This window comes from Diplotaxodon limnothrissa, linkage group LG15 (genome assembly GCF_057381915.1).
Source record: "Diplotaxodon limnothrissa isolate DT_005_m linkage group LG15, D_limnothrissa_male_GT1.1, whole genome shotgun sequence".
In the NCBI taxonomy this organism is placed as follows: domain Eukaryota; kingdom Metazoa; phylum Chordata; class Actinopteri; order Cichliformes; family Cichlidae; genus Diplotaxodon; species Diplotaxodon limnothrissa.
This window is the reverse complement of record NC_140610.1, coordinates 20,669,663-20,694,055: the sequence shown is the minus strand read 5'-3', so window position 1 is coordinate 20,694,055 and position 24,393 is coordinate 20,669,663. Positions and strand designations below refer to the sequence as shown.

General features: G+C 40.7%; 1 protein-coding gene across 1 annotated transcript in view; it reads right to left on the bottom strand.

The window, feature by feature from the left end:
* Positions 1–24,393, bottom strand: part of man1a1 (mannosidase, alpha, class 1A, member 1) — a 172,998-nt gene that overhangs the window by 109,474 nt on the left and 39,131 nt on the right. Inside the window, exon 2 of the mRNA XM_085373614.1 lies at positions 22,532–22,628. Within this exon, the coding sequence (XP_085229740.1) occupies positions 22,532–22,628 (97 nt within the window). The remainder of the gene's footprint in view (positions 1–22,531; positions 22,629–24,393) is intronic.

Below are 24,393 nucleotides of genomic sequence, written 5' to 3'. Positions count from 1 at the left end.
CACACACACACACACACACACACACACACACACACACACACACACACACACACACACACACACACACACACAGAAAAAAAGCCGTGATGAGATCCGGCGGAGGTCTGTGAGGTTGAGAAAGCAAAGTCTGATGATCTTGGAGGTGATGTGTGCGCTGCTGAGGATTTTGTTTCTGTTAGCGACTGTGCACATAGTAAGGAAGCAGATGGCTCAGCAGAGGGCAGAGTCTTTGATGCCTCTGTAAAACACGAGTGGTAGTGGAGGAGGAGGAGAACCACAGCGATGCTGCTATGAAGATGGAGCAGTATAGGGGGAGGGCAGGCCTTCTGATATTTGCTGTAGGCAGTGGGCTTGTCGCCATGGGGGAATTCTTACGTTAGTCAAAATTTCTCTCCACGTATCCACAAATAGTTCTGGGCTCGTTGCTGTTATTGCCCACAGCAACAAGCTAAGTCTGCATGCAAGTTGGCAGATACACAGAAAAATGCTGCATACAAACATGTCAAGTATTTTATTGGTGAAGGCTCTTTTCAGCACCGTCTCTCAGTGTCTTTGTCTCCTTAACTTATATTTTTTATTTACTCTATTGCTTCTGTTTATTTTTGTGGTTATCACGTCTGCCTTCTGGCTTTAGCTTGAAACTGATATCTGCATGTCAAGGTGAAAAGGATAAAGATGGATTTATTTGACGAAAGTTATAGGTTGAACTTTTTATCCCCTTTGGGATAAAAGGGACAGGAAGGGGAACAAAGACTAAATGTATGCAGCACAACTCCACACATTATTCTACATGGATTTATTTGCATTTGCAAATGGACTGTCCACGCTTTGTTGAGAGATTCAAGTTAGGCGAGCGGTAATCTCTGGGACTGAAAAATTAAACCAACATTTCCAAAACCTGCGTTTTAAAGGTGTTTAGTCTAGAGTTTTACCACAGGAGTTCATGGGGATTGATTCTGTTTTGGAAAAAGCCATAATGGGATTTAGAATAACTGCAACACTGGCTTTATATTTCCACTTCCAGAAGGTTGCTGCTTGTTTCTAAAGGCCAAAAGCTGCAGTTTTTCTAATGACCACTTGAGGCAGGCTCTAAAAGTAAGTCAACGTCCAAAAATTCTGACGTTAAAATGCCATAAACATAAACGTGTTAACAGCTCGGTACAGATATGATTTTGGTCTCTATGGCTAATTTATCCCTTCGTAGCAGTGTCAGGGGTAAATAATAAAACTGTACTGAAACATAAAATTTGTATTATTAAAGTTGTGCCTCCTTTGAGTGACAGAAGGATGTTGTCCAACCGTTTGCTAGCCGTCACATCCGCTCATTAAAGTCTGGCTGGGATTGACTGGTTGCTCATCAGTGACCACACCTCTGTTGACGGCTGACAGAAAATTATTTACAGAGAATAAAGGAGCCAAAGCCATTCTTTTCCCATACATTTCACTACAACTACCGTATTTCCCGGACTACAAAGCGCACCTGAATATTAGCCGCACAAGCTAAAATCAGGGGAAAATCCTGTTTTGTACATACATTAGCCGCACCTGACCAAAAGCCGCAGGTGTTTCAATGTTGACTTATCATATGTAAGAGAATATGCACAAAGCGAATTGTCAGGAAAGAGATGGCTGTTTGGAGACACACCCCTTTTATTAATATTTTGAAAAACAAGTTATGGGTACATATTTGCACATGTGCTGTGCTTCATAAATGAGTAACAAATGTAGTACATAACAGTAACCTACAGCACACCAGAAAAATAGATTCGGACTACCTTTTAGGCTCAGGTGCAGTGACACGGCTTTAACAAGAAGAAAAGTCAGTCATTCACCACCATCTTCCTGCGCACTAAAACCACCAAAGTCCTCTTCTCCAGTGTCGGAAACGAACAGGCTCAGGATGGCTTCGTCATCCACTCTCAGCTTCTTTCCTTCGTTGTCACTTTCAAAACCAAAGAAATCCTCGTTGTCAGTGTCAGAGTCGAACACCCTCTGAAGGGCCGTGGCGGTGTCCTCCTCTCCATCATGCAGCAGTCCAGCCCTTCGAAATCCGTTGGTGATCGTGGATGTTTTCACACTTTTCCACGCTGTCAGAATCCACTGGTGGTGTTGAGCATAACTTGCTTTTCGCAAGTTTATCGCCGCTGGTCATCCACGACTCCCGCTGAATGCGTAGCGCTACTTTGAAGTTTGTTTTTCGCGCTACTTGTACGGCACTATGTTGCCTGGCGGATGGACATGTGACCAACATACCACTCTTGAACCCCGATCCTTCCGCCAGGCAACGTAGTGCCGTACAACAGCAGAACAAACAAAACAAATCGTCTTACGATATCACAAAAATCATGGAAAATCCATAGAAAAGCCGCACCTGACTAAAAGCCGCAGGGTTCAAAGCTTGTGCAAAAAGTAGCGGCTTATAGCCCGACAATTACGGTACAAGTCTTTGCAACATGAAAGTTGAGCCTTGCTGGCTATTTAAAACAGTGCAAATTAACAACATTTCTGCAATGGCGAGAAAAGTTAAAGCACCAAAAGTGAGGCTTCAAAGCTGGTAGGTCCTTTTTTCCCCCAATACCTTCACTGTAATTTTCAAACTTCACCAGTCCTGAGATTTATCTACCCATGAAGGTTGGCTCCAATAAGTTGTTGTCATGTGAAAATCAGAATTTAAAGTTCCTGTTCACTTTTGCTGATGTTACCAAATGCTACTAGAAGACTGAGATAACCTATAGAGCCCAGCAAGATTGAGAGAGAAATGGACGGAAAAATGAAAGAGCCAGTGTCCTGCAAAGACAAGAATGATTACCCTTCTGTACTAAGACAGAGAGTAAGAATAAATGGGAGAGGGATGACAGAAAAATGGGAGTGTGAAGGTCCAAAAGTCATTAACCAACAGTATCCTTCTGTCCCTGTGAATCATCCATCCAGTTGCTCCTCTTCGAACACCCACTTGTCTTTTATTGAGGCATCCATCAATCCGTTCTCCTTCTTCAATGTGTTTAACTTCACGTTTTAAAGAGTTTCACCACCTTGTTTTCTTTTTTCCTTTGTGTCCTCATTCACCTCTTACCCCCTCCTCCTTAATCTAACAGAAAAAAAGCAAAAAATAGAATGATGGATGAAGTAAAAAAGAAAGCAGCACACTTTGAAGGCATCGTTATCCGTCACCTGTAAAGGCCGCACTAATCCTCCACTCACACAGACCCGCACATGGAGGAGAAATTCAGTGTTAACAGCATAATAATTAACCAAGTTGAAAACTTTGAATGTGCTCTACCACTCAGTAACACCAACTGAATCCTTCCCTTCCTACACTGTCGCACCGTGTGAGCGGATGTGAGTGCTGGACAGGAGAGTGATGCATTGTTTGCTTATTCAGAACAAAATAACCTTCACTTCACGCAATCAGGCAGCAAAGTCAGAGCTGTAATCTGTGATGTGGGTGTGTGCATGAGTGACTGAGCTAGTTAGGGAGATTGACAAATGTGTGGTTGCTCTCTCACTGACGCATACACACACACACACACACACACACACACACACACACACACACACACACACACACACACACACACACACACACACACACACACAAATCTTGCTTATTCAGTTTGCGGTCAACATGAATCCATTTACATCCATTTCCAAGCATTATAGAAAAATATTCTAATATCTTCACATATTTATAACCCATTACTTCACATGTTAGTACATTTGCATTTATACTGCATACACATGTTGCACACATGTTGCCATGCAGCTATTCCTATTTCTGTATACAGTATATTCCTAATTTGTATTTTTTCTATATCTGTGTGGGATAACATGAAAGTCCGAATGATTAAAAAAAACAAGGTGAAAACCTTAAGATGTGCTAATAGTGTAGGAAAGTATAGGCTTTCATTTCTAGCGATGGGTCGTCCACGTGACAATGGCAACAAGTACAGGGAGTGCAGAATTATTAGGCAAGTTGTATTTTTGAGGAATAATTTTATTATTGAACAACAACCATGTTCTCAATGAACCCAAAAAACTCATTAATATCAAAGCTGAATGTTTTTGGAAGTAGTTTTTAGTTTGTTTTTAGTTTTAGCTATTTTAGGGGGATATCTGTGTGTGCAGGTGACTATTACTGTGCATAATTATTAGGCAACTTAACAAAAAACAAATATATACCCATTTCAATTATTTATTTTTTACCAGTGAAACCAATATAACATCTCCACATTCACAAATATACATTTCTGACATTCAAAAACAAAACAAAAACAAATCAGCGACCAATATAGCCACCTTTCTTTGCAAGGACACTCAAAAGCCTGCCATCCATGGATTCTGTCAGTGTTTTGATCTGTTCACCATCAACATTGCGTGCAGCAGCAACCACATCCTCACAGACACTGTTCAGAGAGGTGTACTGTTTTCCCTCCTTGTAAATCTCACATTTGATGATGGACCACAGGTTCTCAATGGGGTTCAGATCAGGTGAACAAGGTGGCCATGTCATTAGTTTTTCTTCTTTTATACCCTTTCTTGCCAGCCACGCTGTGGAGTACTTGGACACGTGTGATGGAGCATTGTCCTGCATGAAAATCATGTTTTTCTTGAAGGATGCAGACTTCTTCCTGTACCACTGCTTGAAGAAGGTGTCTTCCAGAAACTGGCAGTAGGACTGGGAGTTGAGCTTGACTCCATCCTCAACCCGAAAAGGCCCCACAAGCTCATCTTTGATGATACCAGCTCAAACCAGTACTCCACCTCCACCTTGCTGGCGTCTGAGTCGGACTGGAGCTCTCTGCCCTTTACCAATCCAGCCACGGGCCCATCCATCTGGCCCATCAAGACTCACTCTCATTTCATCAGTCCATAAAACCTTAGAAAAACCAGTCTTGAGATATGTCTTGGCCCAGTCTTGACGTTTCAGCTTGTGTGTCTTGTTCAGTGGTGGTCGTCTTTCAGCCTTTCTTACCTTGGCCATGTCTCTGAGTATTGCACACCTTGTGCTTTTGGGCACTCCAGTGATGTTGCAGCTCTGAAATATGGCCAAACTGGTGGCAAGTGGCATCTTGGCAGCTGCACGCTTGACTTTTCTCAGTTCATGGGCAGTTATTTTGCGCCTTGGTTTTTCCACACACTTCTTGCGACCCTGTTGACTATCTTGAATGAAACGCTTGATTGTTCGATGATCACGCTTCAGAAGCTTTGCAATTTTGAGACTGCTGCATCCCTCTGCAAGATATCTCACTATTTTTGACTTTTCTGAGCCTGTCAAGTCCTTCTTTTGACCCATTTTGCCAAAGGAAAGGATGTTGCCTAATAATTATGCACACCTAATATAGGGTGTTGATGTCATTAGACCACACCCCTTCTCATTACAGAGATGCACATCACCTAATATGCTTAATTGGTAGTAGGCTTTCGAGCCTATACAGCTTGGAGTAAGACAACATGCATGAAGAGGATGATGTGGACAAAATACTCATTTGCCTAATAATTCTGCACTCCCTGTATAGATGTGCAAAAAAATCTGTTCATTCAAACAGAAAAGTATGGAAAGATGAACAACTTTGCAACAACTTCAACTTTTGATGAAAACAAAAGAAACATCGCTCTGTTGAGCAGACAACTATGAGGGAGCGTAATCCTAGCTGAGAAAAAAGGGCCAAAATGTCACATTTAGCTTTGCAACATCTGGGCCTGAAAAGTAGAGCAGTAATGCCAGAGTTTGTGGACTAGATAGTATGACTAGAGTAGTAATTTATTAGGCTATGAAAAGCTTTCCATTTTCAAACTCATCACTTGAACTAAAATATTATATTTTAAGTGAAAAAGATAATGCAACATCTACATACATGTTCGGCCTCTTGCTGGAGTATGTGTCATGTGGATTACATCATCAACACACTGAACACAAAGCGTGACCTCAACAGCCAGCTGTGCCCTCCAGCTCTGGGTCACACTGAACTCCTCGATGAAGCTTTCGCGTCTGCCTTTCACACTTATTCAGAGCTCATTGTTGTGCACAATCCAACCCCAGCGTGGAGCAGCAGATTATATCACAGCAGCCCTGTGAAGCAAATGTGCCCTCACAAAATAAAGTCAGCTCTAGAACTACAGGTCACATAAAATTTGACTCAATCTGTGGTGCCTTTTGGCCTGAAGATTTTTACTCCACGGTGTCAACTTTCCCCTTGAATTGCACTGGAAAAACAACGGCTTTGTCCTTCCACCGAGGACCTCAAAATCTGATGCACTGTTAAGGCAAACCTTGTGTGTTTTTTGAGCTTTAAATATCATTCAAATGTAAAAAAAACAAAAAACACAAGTAAATAGGAGGGAAAAAGTCAGGGGCTTTTAAGAAGTGGCAAAAGGTACTGTAAAGGAAATGGTTGCATGTAAAATTGATTGATTAGTCAACTGAGTAGAATGACTCCAAAAAAAATAATTATTGTATCCCAGTTATCTTGTTTTTATGATTGTTAGGAGCCCAGAATCATAATTGCAATTGCCATCTGATTAATTGATCATCACCACAGGTTTCAGCAAAGAAACTAAACTGTCGTTATACAGTATGCATGCAGACTCACAAGGCTGAATGAAAACAGCAGCAGAGGGGAAGTACAGTTCTCTTGAATAAATCTTTATATGTTATGTAAATTTGTTTTAAAGTCACAATTTGCTGCATTTTTGATCATTTCGAGGAGGACAAAAGCCCAGCTTGAGCCCACACCTCCACAGCACAGCCTGAAATAATTACTTTTCCCTTCAGGTAAAATTAAGTTCACGGTGCATGTGGAGTGTTAATGAACACCCCGGAGCAGTTAGAAAGTAAGTGATTTATGCAATGACGCAATGCCAGCAGCCAGAAATATAACTAACGAAATATAACCCTAACAACCCAGGTCAAATCTGGAACACAAACCTTCGCTGCATGTTACCTCCTTTGCGTTTAGAAATAAATCAACGACTCAAAAACAATTAACTTATATGTTCAAAAGTAAATGAGAACTGCCAGGGAACAGCATGCTGCACAGTTACTGATTATTAAAACGAGATAATCCCGATGAAATAATTGTGCCTCATTATGTTTTGCAATAATTATCTTCATTCCTTTTCTTTAGTTTTACACCTTCATTTAAGTCCCACCACCACCCCACCGAGGCATGTTTAATTCAGCTCATATTATTATTATATTTTTCATTTAGTTAGTTTTTAGTTCACTTCGCTTACTAAAATTCTGAGAAATCCACTTAAAAAGAAATTGTTTTGGGTTTTTTTTTTTTTAAGCAAAGTTTGGTGGTTTTCCGGGTGGAGACCGCCCTGTGACTGACTTGGGTCAAGTTGGGAGTTACATACAATCTGTCTCTGATAATGCAGCAATTACCTGTGATAGTGTGCTGCTGTGATCGAGCAGCCTTAGGTGCCAATTGCTTCACATGAGAAGCATCGGTTCTATATCATCATCCAAACCAGATTACCTACTTTTTAAAACTTTCATACATATAAACGAGCACCCAGCAGAAACACATCCAGATTTACCAGTAGAGATAAATGAATATCGGAAAAAACACCCTGACTCAGCAGCTTCGCCTCAAAAATAGCAGCCTCGGCCTTCTACAGACTGACAGCAGCCAAAGTGTCACAGACCTGAAGACTGCTTTCATATTATGAAAATTCAGTCTTTAAAAAAAATCCTTTTCTGAATTTTTCTCCTCAGCTCACTGCCTTTTTTCAGCAAAACAATGTTTCCAAGATACAACGTGTCCCATATCCTAATGTTAATGTAATGCAAACTCCAGGGCTGATCCCTAATCCTGCAATTTGATCCTGATCTGAACACCCGCAGCCCTGCTGGTGATCCCATTTAGCCCCAACTAGCATGTCAACGTTGAGTCTACACAGAGTTTTCTGGGTGGTCGCAGAGGGGAGGTGAGGAAAAGTGATGGCTAAGCCTTTGGCTAATCATGTTATCGTAGGCAAAAAGCATGTGCGTGTGTGCACGCACGCACACACACACACACACACACACACACACACACACACACACACACACACACACACACACACACACATCCCAAAGTACATTAACCTCTTGACTTCAGCTGCCAGATACTCGAGCATCAACACAATTTGTCAAGGTTACAGTGAAAGGCATTTCCACCCTTCATTTGTGTGCGTGTGTGTGTGTTGAAAACTGCGATGCTGATACAGAAAGGAGGGATTTAAAGGAAAGCTGTGATAACACCAAGCACAGTAAATTTTGTTTGGCCACTTCTTTAATTCAGGCCTGAGAACTTCCAGGTATCAGACAGACTTGAGGAAACGTGTGTGTGTGTGTGTGTGTTTGTGTGTGTGTGTTCGCTCACGTTGTGTTCGTTGTTCTAGGCCTTGCGGGCGTGCAAAGCCCAGGTGAGACGGCTTGCTGTTGAGCTGCATGAGTGTGTGTCTTTGTGTGTGTGATTAATTAATGTGGAGGCAGGCTCCAGGTTCTATAACAAAGGCTCAGGAGATGAGTTCTTACAACACGGGGCTGAAAGGGGTGTCCATCGGCGTGATGGATACCCCGATTTCAGCTGCAGCGGTGCTCCCTTATCTGCGCCCCACCCACCTCTGTGCAGAGCGTGATCTACATCATTTCAGACAACACCAAATACAACTCTATCCCCCTCCTCCTCCCACACACACACACCAACCCACCCACCCCAAAAACCTGAGGGAAGGCCACACCAGAATTACTCCATCCATTTCAATTATCGAGATTGAATATCTGATTTAGACACACACACAGTGCTGTGTGGAAGCCGAAGCTGCAGCCCAGGACTCAATGTCAAACTATATAACCAACTAAATGACTTGTCTGGAAATAGAAAGACACCAAAAACATAAGCCTTCATGACTTGACATTATTTTTAGCCTTGCTAGCAACACAGCAGGGCTGTAAGAGGGTATAGGGTGGGAGGAAAGAGAAACCAGAGGTTCCTGGCTGCAGTGCATACACACAGCATCACATGCGATCATGGATGTTATGTTGGAACATCTGATGTGTGAGTTTGAGTTCTACTGCCCTGCAGCTAATATATAAAAAAAATATATGATATATATAAAGTATGATTAAAGATTAAAGTCTGTCATGCAAACTAATGCAGTGATTCCTGAAGCCATTCCTGATTTGATTGTGAAACCCCAGAAAATAAAACAGTGCTGGCAAGATAACCTTTTAAAAGGTTTGTTAAAAGCTCTGACTTGAAATGCTGCTGTGCGGCATCACTCTGGCACTGTGGGCAGCCAGCTCTGTGGACCTGTGAGGGTTTCTGTCAGGGTATTATGAGCCCAGTGACCCACCAGGCCTAAACACAAGGGATTTTATTTAGTTTTCAATACAAATACCAGAGGTGGGACCAAGTCATTGTTTTGCAAGTCTCAAGTAAGTCTCAAGTCTTTATCCTCAAGTCTCAAGTCAAGTCTCAAGTAATGTCAGGCAAGTCAGAGTCGAGTCTCAAGTCACTGGTGTAAAAGTCCGAGTCAAGTCACAAGTCTGAAACTTTGAATTTCAAGTCCTTTCGAGTCTTTAAAAAAAAAACGAAAAAATAATGTTGCAGTTATGCTAAATGTAAATATTAGACCATGTAATTTTTTAATCTGTGTTTTTCTCAACACATGACAAAATAGTGAACTTAGAAAATATACACAAATTGTGAAATTGCACCTCTTTAAAATGCAGCTCAATTAAACCTAGCTCCAAGAATAATTTTCACCGACAGTTCTGAGATAAGCTGCATGTTATTCTTGGATGCGGTTGTAGGACCGGCTTTGAAATCGCATGACAAAAATATCATACATAAATAAATGATTTTTTTTTTTAAAATATCATTTAAAAAAAAAACTGCATCACCAACGTAGCCTTGAAAACATTTGCTAGTTAGATGAAGTCAGCTATCTCATCGTAGCATATTTATATGCATATTTATAATTATACGGTTCTTGTGAGTGCATACACTCATGAAGTTTAGTAACTTCAGGTCACTGCAACAAGCCCAGGTACAGTTTACCGACGGATGGGTGCAGGACCTTGAAATGCACCGTGTAGAAAGTAAAGACCATCGTACGTATCATAAGTTTACCAGTCTCACAAATCGTCGTCATAAATACACATTCGTTAACCGTTTATTAATAGGACCTTTGAGCTCAACGGTAATTAATTAGTAGTGGAAATAATTTCTGGTACCCATCACAGAAATGTAGCAGTGACAATAATACTGTATGCTGTAATCGTACTGGGCAATTAGTGATACAAAAAACCTGTTTTATCCTGTGAATAAAAGTATATGTTTTTGTCAATGTACCATAATAACAGAAGCGAAACGCAATATTGTGTCAGGACAATTCACTATTTATGCACAATAAATAAAGGAGCATAGCGCGACCATTTCTGTTCAGCGCCAGACTTGCTTGTAACCTATATCACCAATTATGTTAACTACAACAGCAGACTGACCTTTGTGTAAATGCTTGGAGCAGACTAACCTGTGAGCTGGAGTGTTCTGGGACGTTATATTTGATCTTTGAATGGCTGCAATCCAGGCCACCCGTCGCGTCTTTGTCACTTCGGAAACATGGCTCGAACAATTTCTCTTCAACGACGTAATCCGATAACAACCGATCTCTTTACCCGTCGGCTTCCCGTGGCTGTCATGCGACCGGCTATTGCAGTTAATAATACAACAGCTTCTTGACATTTTTGTGTTTCTTTTTATCGCTGTGTGACTGATTTTAATTGAAAGCCTGCGTGCGCTAGTACCTCTTGCCACGAGTTCCCAGAATCCTTTGCGGTTCTACCCGTGAATGACGTCACATTTTCAATCTCTATATAATATGCATGTTAAATTTTATATTTGGGGTAAAATATCAAGTCTTTTCAAGTAAACCGGTTCAAGTCCAATTCAAGTCCCAAGTCATTGGTGTAAAAGTCCAAGTCAAGTCACAAGTCTTACAACATTTTTTCAAGTCAAGTCTAAAGTCATAAAATTAATGACTCGAGTCTGACTCGAGTCCAAGTCATGTGACTCGAGTCCACACCTCTGACAAATACTGTTTCTATTATCGATTTTACACATACGAAACAACCTATAAAGCTACAAAAAGTAATGATGAACCAGACAAATGTTCAAGCCTTATGCTGTTTTACTTGATCTATGTCCACTATATGCTAGTGTAGCAAGGTAAGTTCTTTGCCCTTTATTAACCAGTTCTCGCACTGAATAGACTGTAATGTTTTAAGTATGAAAAAGTAAAGTACAAAGTCTCTCTCTCATTGCCAACACAGCTCTATTGCCCCATCTGGACCCCACAATCACTGACACAGTGCTACATTAAGTAACTGCAGACTATCAGCACAGTTCAACGCCGCGTCTTTCAGCTCGCCTCACTTAACTGATGTCCCCTGTAAACATTTGGTTTAAACTCCCAGCTCTTGAAAGTCTGGCCTCTTATTACATTTTAATCCCCGAAATATCTCCGAGGTCTATTCTTACACAAGGCTGCTGCATTCAAGGCTGAAAGTCATTTCAGCACTGATATAATCATCCTTATTGTGGTGTAGCCTTCTGCTTAATACAGCATAGGTGGAATTATTTAGTCCATCCTAAAAAATATTTCTTCGCATCCGACCTTGCATCAGACAGTTTGTATATTGCAGGGTGTGATCTGAAAACAGAAGAAGTTCCTCTCCTTTTTATTTATGGTTAGAGATGAAGAGAAATGATCCCACAATGCTGAACTGCAGGTGTATTTCTTTCTTTTTTCACCTTCTCCTCTGTGAACCCCATCAAATTTTAACCACAGAGCATGTCCTTGTTCATCTATAAAATGTGGGAAAATACTAATAAGCATCATGAGATGTACAGAGCAGCCAAACAGATATTTAGATAGTTTAATGTTTAATTAACTGTATTGCTCGGACTCATTTGTGTCATAAACAAAAGGCACATTGAAGTCAAAGGCAAAGTATATTTGTTGTTTTTTTAAAAGCCAGTGGAAAAGCCAGCTGGAAGACATTTAATGGTACAACAGACCGGGGCTAAACAGGCATCTGTGCTGGACTTAAACCAACAACCAAAATCAGTTTTTCTGGCAGAAAGCTTACTGCAGCCAAAGACTTGCTCAATCTCATATAACATTCACAGAAAAGAAACAGGAAATACTGCTCAGCAAATCAGCTGGAGCAGAAAACCAGCAGAGGCACAGAAAATTGCTTTCAAGCTATAATAATCAAACCCAGGTGAGCAAAATGTGCTGGTATATAGAATTGTAGAGACTATAGTAAAACCTTAAAGATCTATTATAAAAGCTTCTTCCTTATTTGCAAGGGGTCGCCACAGCAGATGAATCAGCATATTTGATTTGGCACAGATCGCAAACCAGGGATCTTTTGCATGTCAGGTGGATGTGTTAACCACTAAAGGAGAGCTATTGTGCTTTTCTGTGGACTGTTTTTCTGTGGTATTACATACCTGAGGTTAATCATCCAAAACAACTACACAAGAGATGCGAAGAAGAGAGTAGAGGCAGGGTAGAGTGGGTGGAGACGAGTGTAGGGGGTCATTTGTGACAGAAGGATAGCAGCGAGACTCAAATAGGAAGTTTACAAGATGTTAGGGAGACCTGCTATGATGTATGGAGAATTGTGCAGAATTCAAGATGCTAAGATTTTTTACTGCAAGTGACCAGGATGGACAGGATTGCAAGTGAGTCCATTAGAGGAACAGTTTAGGTTGAACAGTTTTAGAGATAAGAGTCAGAGAGGCAAAGCTGAGTTTGTTTGGACAAGTGCAGAGATGTGGATATACTGAGGAAAGAAGATGGAGCTGCCAGGCAGGAGGAAAAGAGGACAATCACTTAAGATTCATAGTGAAAGAGGACATGAAGAGGGCAGTGTTACAGAAGAGAATGCTGGGAACAGGGTGAGATTGAGACAGATGATTTGCTGTGGCGAGCCGTAAAGGGAGCAGCTCATTAAAAGCGTATGCCCATTAAATAGGGGAAATTGAGACTACAAGTACCATTGTTCTTTCTGTGATCACTGTGCTACTGAGTGCTAATAACGGCTGTTTATAATGCAACATAAACCTGGCATTTGGGATCAAATGAGTCGAGGAAGAGGCTTACACCAAATGGGTATTTCTACTATCACGTAACTGATACGAGGAGCTGAAGCATCACTCTACAAGAAGCATTTGAGCCATTGAGAGGTCTGGCGAGAAGTAGAGGGCCACGGGAGACAAGAAGGAAAAACAACACAAAGAAAAACAACCATCACAAAACCCTGGCAGCATCTGTGGCAAACCCTGCCATTCATCCAATGGGCTTTCAAAGCACTGCAGGCAGGGCCAAGCAGATAACCCCCAATGCAAAGCCCGTGTGTCTCACAAGAAGACACACAAGCCTTTTACTTCCTCACACTGCCTGTGGCAATGGATCCATCCAACTGTCCAGCAAATAACGAACCTGAAGAGGCTGTCAGAGGACAATGTGAATTAGCTAGCCCCGAGTAGAAAAGGGGAGCAGGCTGAGGATAGAGAAAAAAAAATCTAAATTGTACTGTGAGACATATAGCCCAGTGTTGATTTAGATCTCCTTGTCTAACAGCATCTGCAAAAAGTCAGATCTTCAGGTGTTTTCAGAAACAGCCGAAAGCTTATACCAGCAAGACAGATGGCAGTGTAGCTCTTAGACACACACACACACACGCACATACACGTGACCAGATAACGCACTCAATCACTTAACGTAAAAATTTTCGCTTTTTTTACTCTCGCTCTCCAAGAAGAGATGACCTTTAATGTGGCATAGTCAAAAGATGGGCGGGGAGAAAACAACAAAAACAACAACACACACTCCCCGTTTGAGTTTTCTGTCGGTTGAACACATGAGAGCATTCCCGTCCTGGGCCTCGGTTGAAATGAGAGGCAAGCCACAGGGAAACAATTCGCTTTAGCTTGTTTGGCGGATGTGAAGCACAACCAGTGGCCTGTCAGCGCTGTCAATTAAAGAGAGGAAACCACACAGACACTCAGAGCAACACAAACATCATTACTGGAGCCACTGCTGTACGCTCTAAAAGAAACCAGAGGAGTCTATGTGGGACTCGGGTTTTTTTTCCCCTTTTTTGAGTAGATGTGGCCTAAAAAGTTGTTATCCACCCACCATATCTGTGCTCAGTATCACATTAAATGATCTTTACTATACAGAATAATAACATACCGTATATGACTATCAGACTCCAGCTCTCTGCTACCACTGAAGACACTGAGGTCATGTCCCGGTATAAGACTCACCTCAGGATAATTGGCTTATAATGGGGCTGAGATTAAATTAAATTCAATGATGTCTAACAGGCGTCAGGGTACAGCTGAAGGCTGGGGTCGATAAATCCAGATCCAAATGAGCTCTAGATGATCTGGAGAAACTTAATAAGGCGATAATTCAGTTTCCAGGGGACATTTTCCATATTCTAGTCATCACAATTAGGATGGGGGGAAAAAGCTCTTAATGATGGAAGTTTAAAGGACAGCTACAAGATGTCTGTGTCTGTGTAATACTCAAAAATATCCTGGAATGTATAATCCTATAATTGGAACTGAGAGTTTTTGGAAAGCTAGTTGGGCATTTTCACCACCAATGGGGTTCTTTTTAATAATGGATTGCATTTATATAGCGCTTTTCGGGGCCCTCAAAGCGCTTTACAATTCCACTATTCATTCACTCTCACATTCACACACATTCACACTCCCCACAGCTGCCCTGGGGCAGACTGACAGAAGCTGCCATATCGTGCCATCGGCCCCTCTGGGCATCACCAGTAGGCGGTGGGTGAAGTGTCTTGCCCAAGGACACAACGACCGAGACTGTCCGAGCCGGGGCTCGAACCGGCAACCTTCCGGTTACAGGACGAACTAACTCTTTGAGCCACGATCGCCCTTTTTTCAGCCAGATATAATTAATAAAAGAAACACACACACACACGAGGTAAACTCATGAAAATAGGTGATGCTAATCAGAAACATCTACTTTTTTTTTCCACAGCGAAACATCGTGGGAATTATTGTGAAAGTTGATGAATAAAAGAAGTGCGCTTGCTATGCCTTCTAGCGAACTCCAAAGTTACGACAGGGTGTGACCCTCCCTCTGGACGTGCCTGCCTGTACCTGTTCTTTGTCGGTGACTCTCTACCACAATAAGCTGGTTATAGACAGCTGAGGTGAGTGCTACGAGCGGAAGAGTTGGAGTGGAAATGACAGGATGAGAGATGGATGCCATCAATGCCTCGGGCTGTATTTAATTTTAGCAAACACGCTGAATCTACAGCATCTCATGGGACAGGAGCTGAAACGGTCTCGGCTATGTTTTAAGATATTTGCTCAAAAGCACCAGTTTTGTTCTTTTTCAAAACCATTTAAAAAAACATCTGGAGAAGACGGATGAAGGCGAAGAGGGTGACTTGAAATTCCTGCCACGGAGCAGCACTACTGTTACCTACATTGAGACAGATGAGACGGCGCACATTTATGAAATTAATCACTCAGCTCTGAACAGTTGTATTGAAATGGCATCCAAAATGCCACTGTGAGACAGCCTCTACGCAGCTAAGCAGATCATATGAGAGCTGCACAATTTGTATTTATTGATCAGTGCTGAAAAGTGGGCAGCTGACATATTGCTTCTGACTGAAATTGCTGCACCATGATGAAAAGCCGCTGCTGCAGTCTAGACGCTGGATGAAAACATTAGAGAGTCAATGTTGTGAAATTCAGTAATCATTCTAATGGAAACCTGCATTTAAATGTGATAATAATAGACTTTTACTGAAAGTCATTTTTAATTTCAAACCAAAACTGAAGCAGTTCATTTGCAACAGTATATGAAATCAATCTGCGATGCTCCTCTACGCTGTCCTCTGTTCAAGAGGCCATTTTCTACAACACATTTCAAGTCACTTCATCAACATCTTGACCTTTTCAAAAATGTCTTAAATAATGGTTTCCCTTTAACACTACCTAAATTAAAAGACGCTTTGTGTGGAGAGAGCAACTGTATTACACAAATGGAAAGACATGGGCAGGGCTATTTAATTATATGCTAATACAAGCTCAGAAGTGGACCTGATCCGCCTCATTATTTCTGGCTCTTTCTTGTTAAAGTGTTTGGGTTAAGAAAGATTTAGTAATGTTGGTTGATAAATAATATCCAAATCACCGTTGGTAGTCTGCCAAAGTAGAGGGCTTAGAATATAAACACAGTAGTCTGCCAATATTTTAGGAGGATATGTGGCAACTGGTAAATTTCCCAGCCTGGGATAGAATTCAGCTTATTCCCAGTTTATCCCGAGCACCTCCATGCATCATGTAACTCTTACAAACATTTTGTATACAGCTGCTGAAAGAACGGAGGAAAATTTGCTGCATATTGCAAATATTATGCGGTGCAAGTATAATAATAATACTTGGTTACGTCAAAAATGATAATCATGGTTACTTAGTTAAATATTGAGATCATGAATGTTCATTGATGTTTTTAATGCACCGCCATGTAAGAAGAAACCTTTCACATATTCAAATCTGTCCAAATGTCTGCATGAAAACAAAACCGGCCTTCCGTATTCACTCAAATTCAGCAATATTCAAGTCCTAGATGAAAAATAAAGTACATTTATAAGCAAACTGTACCAAAAAGGCTGCCGTAATATGCTACATTCATACATTATGCTAATTAATCTTTAGAAATCAATGTGAATAAAACTTGCAGCAAAGTGGCTGACAGCAGTGAGATTCCTCTACATTTCCTCTGTTGTACTTTGCACACAGTGCAGGTATTACCACTTTGGAAAAGTAACTGCATGAAGAGATAACACAGCTGGCTAAATGGAATGCGACTGCACCGGTGATTCCAGTGCATCTTTGTGAGCTGAATGGATGTGCTAATGTGCTGTACAGGCTCGTTCTCATGGACGTCCGAGCCGATGTTGGCCGATTCACGTTAGCAATTGTTGCATTGTTTTTCCTGGCCTTCGCTCATTAATTACACTCCAGTTTGTGCTCCAGTCTTTTTCAGGTGTTTGAATAAGTTAGTTCGAGATCTGTGCAGACAACTCTACAGTGCTCTTTGGCTATGATTTTATCTTGGTTAACACTCTTAAGGCTTTTCACCTTCTGCTATAGATAGATAGGTATAGATATAGACTTAATTAATCCCACACTGAGGAATTAGACTTTTTACAGCAGTGGAAGGGTCAGAAAGACCCAGTGAATGAGATAATATAAAAAAAAAACAATACAAAATCAATAAATAAAAACTCCTAAAAGTCCAAATCAATAAAATACAATACAAAAGTAATTTTTACAATATCTAAATTGTACTATTTACACAAAAATGGACTAAAACCTTGTTACTGACATTCTTTATAGTGCATAAGGTGCAGTGGGAATTATAATATATACACATATTTTAGCAGGTGTTTATCCTATGTCTGATTGCTCTGTCCTACACCATGGCTCTAACAATCTGCTGCTGAAGGAGGTGCTCAGGGCCTCCCCACAGTCTCATGCAGGGATGAGAGGTGTTGTCCATAATGGACATTAGGTTGGCTAAACTTCATTCCCCCCTCCTCCTCTGCGGTCTAGTCTAGGGGACAGGCCAGGACAGAGCTGGCCCTCTTCAGTCTACAAGTTCTTTCCTGCCCCTCTCTGTGCTGCCACCTCCCAGCAGACCACTGCATAAAAGACTGCAGAAGCCATCACAGTGTTATCAAAGGTCCCCAGAAGACCGAGAGGCCTGGTCTTTTGGGTTGGATGAGAGTTGACACGTCTTCACAAAACTCAAAGAAGTCCAGTTGCCCTCTTTTTTCAAGCTCTTCAAATTTTGTACACTAAGATTTTTACGCGGACAAACAAAAGCACTGCAATACATCCCAAAAGTGCCGCAACATCCAGCCAAACACATTCGATACAGTGGAAACAGCTGACAGCACAGCTGGCGTCTGAGACCAAGGAGTTTTGTTGCTTCAGGGAGTGACCACAGAGGAGACGCATCCAACTTTCCCCAAAGTAGAACCACCCCATCTGGAGGCTTCTTCCACTGAACAGCTTGACAGAAATAAAATGTGCGTTATCCAAGACATCGCACTGTTCAAAAACACATATTTAGACCCACATGAGCCCAACTCACAAAAAAGGATCAGAATGTCAATTTATTGTATATTTTTTTTAAACTCCTGAACAATGATCTATATTGTGCTTTGACAGTACCATGCACAACATTATGGATGGCTAATAAAGATTTTGGAGGCAGAACAATATTACAATCATTTAAAGTTGCAGTCCTAACATTTATTATAAATGGGACAATCGGAAAGGTTTAAACCACCGTTGGTTTCAAACCCGCTGTGACAATTTCTGAGCCAGAAAGTCGAACACCACCAAAATAAAACGGGCAGCTGGAAGTTTCATTTTTATCCCTCTGACAGTTGTCACGCTTACGCAACACGCTAAAGTGTATTAACATTAAGTGGTATTAGGCAAAGAATAACCATGAGTAATTTATAATCCTTTAAATCCTGTCTCGAGGAAAACACAGAGTAGGTCTCGTAATACTTCTTGTGCTCTTATTGTTGATTTTGAGAGGACATTGTCATCATTCTAATTGACACCTCTCCTGGCTAGTTTGACTCAGCAATCCAAGTAAGAGTATATATATCATGGAAGCAGCCTTAGGTGTGTGGCTTCATTGCATAATATTTCAGGTCAGGCTAATATCATCGTCCTACATCATGTTCTATAGGAGCTGGAAAAGGCAGTGACAAGGCCCTGGGGCCAAGCTGTCTTATTTACTGATGGAAGTGGGTATACTGGAGCAACCAACTAAAACCTATTTACTTTTCTATCACACAGACACAGGGACGGATAGAGAAAGAGAGAAACACGTAGAAAGACCAACTCTAAGAGGTGATCTGACAATTAATATTCACACAGCAGCTTCCTCCCTAGTCCTACGTTTACGTTTGATAAATTTCAGTAATGAAACTGTAGATGAAATTTACACAAAGCTGATTGAATTTCCTCATTAAACATAAGAAGGCAATCATTAAAAATTAGCTCCGAATCTTCCTGACTGTGTACTGAAAAAGACTTTGAGGGGGGTTTGTGAGGCAAAAACTCAAAGTGGCATAATCTAAAATGAAAAACACTGTCTTACAGGGCCAAGTCTACATTTGATATGCTACGATTTATATTTCCGGCCAAATATTTAAATAAGAGCCAATCTCTGGTTGTCTTTTTTTGCTAATAGAACAGAATAGAACAGAAAAATTTCAGAAGTTCTGCTTAGAAGGAGCAAGAAAACCTCACTTTCTTTATTTTTTATACTCTGCATAAAACTGTGTGCAGAAAAAAACGAAATAACCACAGCTCCTGTAAATGTAATGCAACAGAACAAAACAGTTGTGGACAAGTGGTGCAGTAATATTCACAACTGTACCAGGTTTTTATTTCATTCAGAAATAGCACTCGTTGGCCAAAATATCATTCCTGAGGAAGTACAACTTATTTTATTTAAAACAAATAGGAAATTACAATTACAATTTAAAACCCCTCTCACTGTCTCACATTTTTAACAGTGGAATAATTTCTCAATATATTATGAAACCAGCTGTAGTTGAGAAGCCAAATCTGCAGTTTACCCCACAAGACCTTCCAGAGGCAACCCAGCAGCCATTAAACTACCTCAGGCACTTCTTCTAGGTTAAGTTAAATTTATTTCAATTGTCGTCAGGGTTTGAAAACTGCATGTCTAGAATCAGTCGAATCGGATGAAAACTTCTTCAAAAGTTTGCAGAGTGTCCCCCAAAATAAGGTTTTAAAAAGTTTTGTTTTTTTAATCCACCTTCACATGAAGTTAGACTTCTCCCTCCATCTGCGCTGCAGAATCCTCCCATAGATTCCAGGTCAGGAATCTTTGAGCGCCATGTCTTCTCCTTATGTAATCTATCTGGTTAGTCTCAGCTCAGCAGAGTATATTAGCATCTTTTGCTCCTAGCTTTGATTTTTAAAGCCAATATTAAGGGAAAATAACCTCAAAATATAAAAACAGAGGAAAAGGAGTACTAAATGCATGCAATAGCTTTGCCGTGTCCTACTTATGCACCGGATCCACATAACATAGTCCGCTTTATATACCAACAACTGGAAATATTGCCCCAAAACAGATAGATCTGACGGGAGGGGATACAGGTTGATTGTTAAAGCTTTACACCACCCTAGGAATGAAGAGGGCAAACTGACAAACACCCACTAGATGTTAAATCTACGCGTCACTGTTGTGTTTACAGCTTTTACAGCTGCTTCTGAGTGAAAAAATAATTAATTTATATCAGTTTAAACAACACTTCAATTATTCAGTTTCCTTCCACTCAGCTGACACACCCATTTAACATTCATTCTTTTCTTAATTACAGGGAGTTTACTTGAAATTATCGAGGGAATTAAAAATGAAAAGCCTTCACTGCACCGTGACATTAGAGGGCAACTTTTAAAGAAAAAAAATGCAAGAGTGCAGGAAAACTTCAAACCAGATCAAGCTAGAGAGTATCGTGGCATAAACCTTATCAGCAGAAGAGGCTCAGCTACCTCTGTCACATGGGGCTGTCATCTTATCAAAAGCTCACAATACAAACCCACACTAAACCGTCATACACCACCTACATATGCACAGCTAAAGGACTCCAAACAAACACCCTGGGGTTATTAGGACAAAAGAGAGAAAGATCTTAAATTAAAAACACAGTCTCTGCTCCCGTTTATTCAATCGGTCGCAATTAATTAAAGTTATCGTGGCGCATACAGACAGAGCTCACACAAACACCTGCAGAAATGATGTATGCTTCACTTCCATTTAACATTAATAAAGCTGTCACAGTTCAGATTTTCATTGTATGACTAGCATGGCTAAAAGAATATACAGTATAGATAATGACCATTTTTATTGAAAGATTGCAATGAAGAATTGTTTTTAAAGTGCTATCAATCAAGAGAAGAGAGCTGTGATGAACTTAGTAGTGAGGATGTAACTATAACTGTGTTGCCACTGGATTGTTTGCAATATTATCATATACCTATTTTTAAATGTGTTATCATCAGTAGCAGTATACTGTCAGCATACTGTCTTTCTGAGTCCAGTTAAACGCAGCCAAGATCTGTGCAGCGATATGTTAGCAGCTCTTAGGTCTGATCAGGGTACACTAATGTACACTAAGAAACTAAAGATTAGAGGGAATTTGCAATTTTAGGAATTCTCTGCCGTCCAGTCTACGACGGACTCAAGCAGAAAGCAGCTGAAGACTCATCTTTTTAAACTGGCGCTGGGACATTCAGTTTCATTGGGGGGGGGTTTGGGGGTTTTTTCTGGGGTTGCATTTGATGTAAAGGACCTTGTGATCTGAATCTTAAAGGGGGCAATATAAATACATTTACTATCACTGTACTACTTTGTGTTCATTTGGATTAGATTGCATACACTGCATTTCGTTGCCCTGTACCTGTGCATGTGCAATGACAATAAAGTTGAATTCTATTCTATTCTATGATAGTCAAAGGTCAGGATTACATGTGAGAATTTTGACAATATTTCTGGCAGTAACTCAAAAATGTATATGGTACTTATGGTAAAAATTTTGCACAAAAACTAATAGGATAAAATTGGCTCTGGGTCTTTTTTCTAAATACAAATGAAAAAAATAAGAGGCATTACAGAGTTCTGGTCTGAGGTGATTGTCTCTTTGTGCTTTATCTCTAATACTGTAGGTCTGACATATTTATTGTGAACCGGCACTATATAAATAAAACTGAACTGAGCAGACTCATAAGAGAAAGGTCAGAGACTGCCATAAAGCATTATTTTGGCCTTTATTTACCACTATCACTAAGGAACAGAAAGGATCATATTTCACATTCAGTCTGCTATTGAATTGGTGACACTAATCTCTGGTGCCCACCTATTTAATTGCTTCAAAGTCTTCACTGCATGTATTCTAAGTGTGGAGAGACATGGATGTAAACTGAAACTTGACAGATCTGAGAGGAGACATTCAACCAAGAGGTGGTAATTCTAGCCTCAAAACTGAAAGGTTGACAGACAATTAAGACTTTCAGAGAAGAGTTACAAAAGTGTGAAACCGAGGAGAGGGAAAAACAAAACAAAAAAAAAAGAAGACAGAGAGAATAAAACACCCCGGCATCACTGTACTCATTACGAGCACAGACACTGACAACTGGGAAGAAGCACAAACAGAATATAAATATATGATAAAGTTGACATTTAGAGGCATGTGTAGATGGATGACTCTAACTGACGGCCAATTTGGCTGCTAATCTAAAGGCCAAGGCTGCTGGTGGCAGGGACAAGAGATCAATCGCGCGTGCGTGCGTGTGTGTTTGGGTGTGCGCGTGTTTGGGCGTGCACACATACGTGGTCTTTCACTCACCAAATAGATTGCTGGAGTGGCCGTGCTTGGAGACAGGCCTGAGCTCGTTGGAACCCCAGGCGTACTGCTTGTAGCTGTCCCACGCATGCTTCATCATCTGACAGGGGAGAGGAAGAGGAGGGGTAGGAGGGGGGGAGAGGGAGGAGGAGAAGATGAGAAATGAAGAGAGTTAAACGGGACAATAAACTGTGAGCCGTAACAACAGAATCAAATCGTTTTAACCGAGCGATGAGGCTCGTTTTTCACTCGGTGAATCAGCCTGTACGTTTAACTATGCGTTTCTAAACTACCCTAAAAAATATCCAGCACATGCATGAATAAATACAGAGCTGCAACTGACATCAACTACCCCAAATTCAATCAATGGTTGTCGGAAAGATATTCCCACTGCTCAAGCTGACATAGCACAATGTCTTGATTTAATCAGCCAACTTTCCAAGACCCAAAGTTCTTCAGATTAACGTCACTGAAGGTTGAGAAAAATAATGGATACTCAAAAAAAAAAAAAAAATCATAGTCAGAGTTGTTTTGGGCAATGCTGTAATGTGGACTGCCTGCTAGTATTATTCATTGTGTATTTATTCAACTTAAAGTAAGGTGTCTTTTATTTATAGAGGATTTCCTTAAACTTTAAAAGTTAAGGGTTATGGTAGTGGGGACACGTGTAAGGATTTACTCCCTGATCAGGCGGTTTGGAGGTTTTTGGAGCCTCTGGTCAACTGTAGCTACACAGAGCTAAAGCCAGCAGTAAATTATTGCATAATGCAAACAGCACGAGGGGCCCTGAGCTATCTGGGGATAAAGGCAGCTGCAGGCAAACCTTAATGATCCTTCCACAGGTTCATCTAGGAAACCCTGAGAGGTTTACTTCCTCTCAGTCACATCTTGTTGACCAAAAGCTCTCTTGTAAAACGATTTTTATATTTAGGGCAAGTCCTTCTATTTGGTACGGTCTCAAAGGTCTAGAGCTTCATGAATGAATATAATGAATCACATTATCTGTTGTGGCGTTCCCTCAATCAAAATTTTAAAAGATATTCAGAGATTTGTTTTTGTCGGTCTTATCTGGACACATGACTGACAAATACATGACAAATACAGCAGGGAAAAAACTTCATAGGAGGGTGACAATGTGTCTCGTTAGCACATGTTGTCATTCTTGCCCTTCAAACATACAATAAAAGTTTCTGTTCAGGAAGTCTGAGACTGCAGCGCAAGATTTCAAGAAACACCATTATAATAAAAGAACAACTTTCCTTCTGGGAAAATAATCAGGACCAGTGAGTAACATAGCATAACCATCGTGCCTGTTTAATCTCCCCGTCACTGTTAAGGGAAATAAATTCTGCATCTGTGAGATTATCCACAGATGGAAAAGGTTTTGCTTCAGAAGTCTCTGGATATCTGAACCATGTATTGACTACAACCAGGGATATTTAAATCAGGGCTCTCGTCAGTGCTGTATCATCCACAGGTTTTATCATGCAGCTCCTTTCAGAAGTCTTTCCGAAACTGACTCATTACTTATTGCAGCAGGTTGGTACAGACTGCTTTAAAAAAAAAAGAAAACAGGGTGTACTGAATAGACCCCGGGCTTTTGACAACTTTGGCCATCGTACACCAAGACTGCTCCCTGTAGCTTTTTTAATGCTTACTCAACATTTACTTGGGAGTTGACAAGGTATCCAACTTTCTAACAGATTTTTAGCATTTTCATCCGTTGTTCTCTGTCCAGCCTTTTGATATAATGTGTTTGGATTACAAAAGTCAACTCATGCAAGCTATCGATAAACACGTGAACACAAAAGAGATCAGACAGAGCAACAGCTGAAATAAGAAGAGAGAACAAAGACTGATAGGCA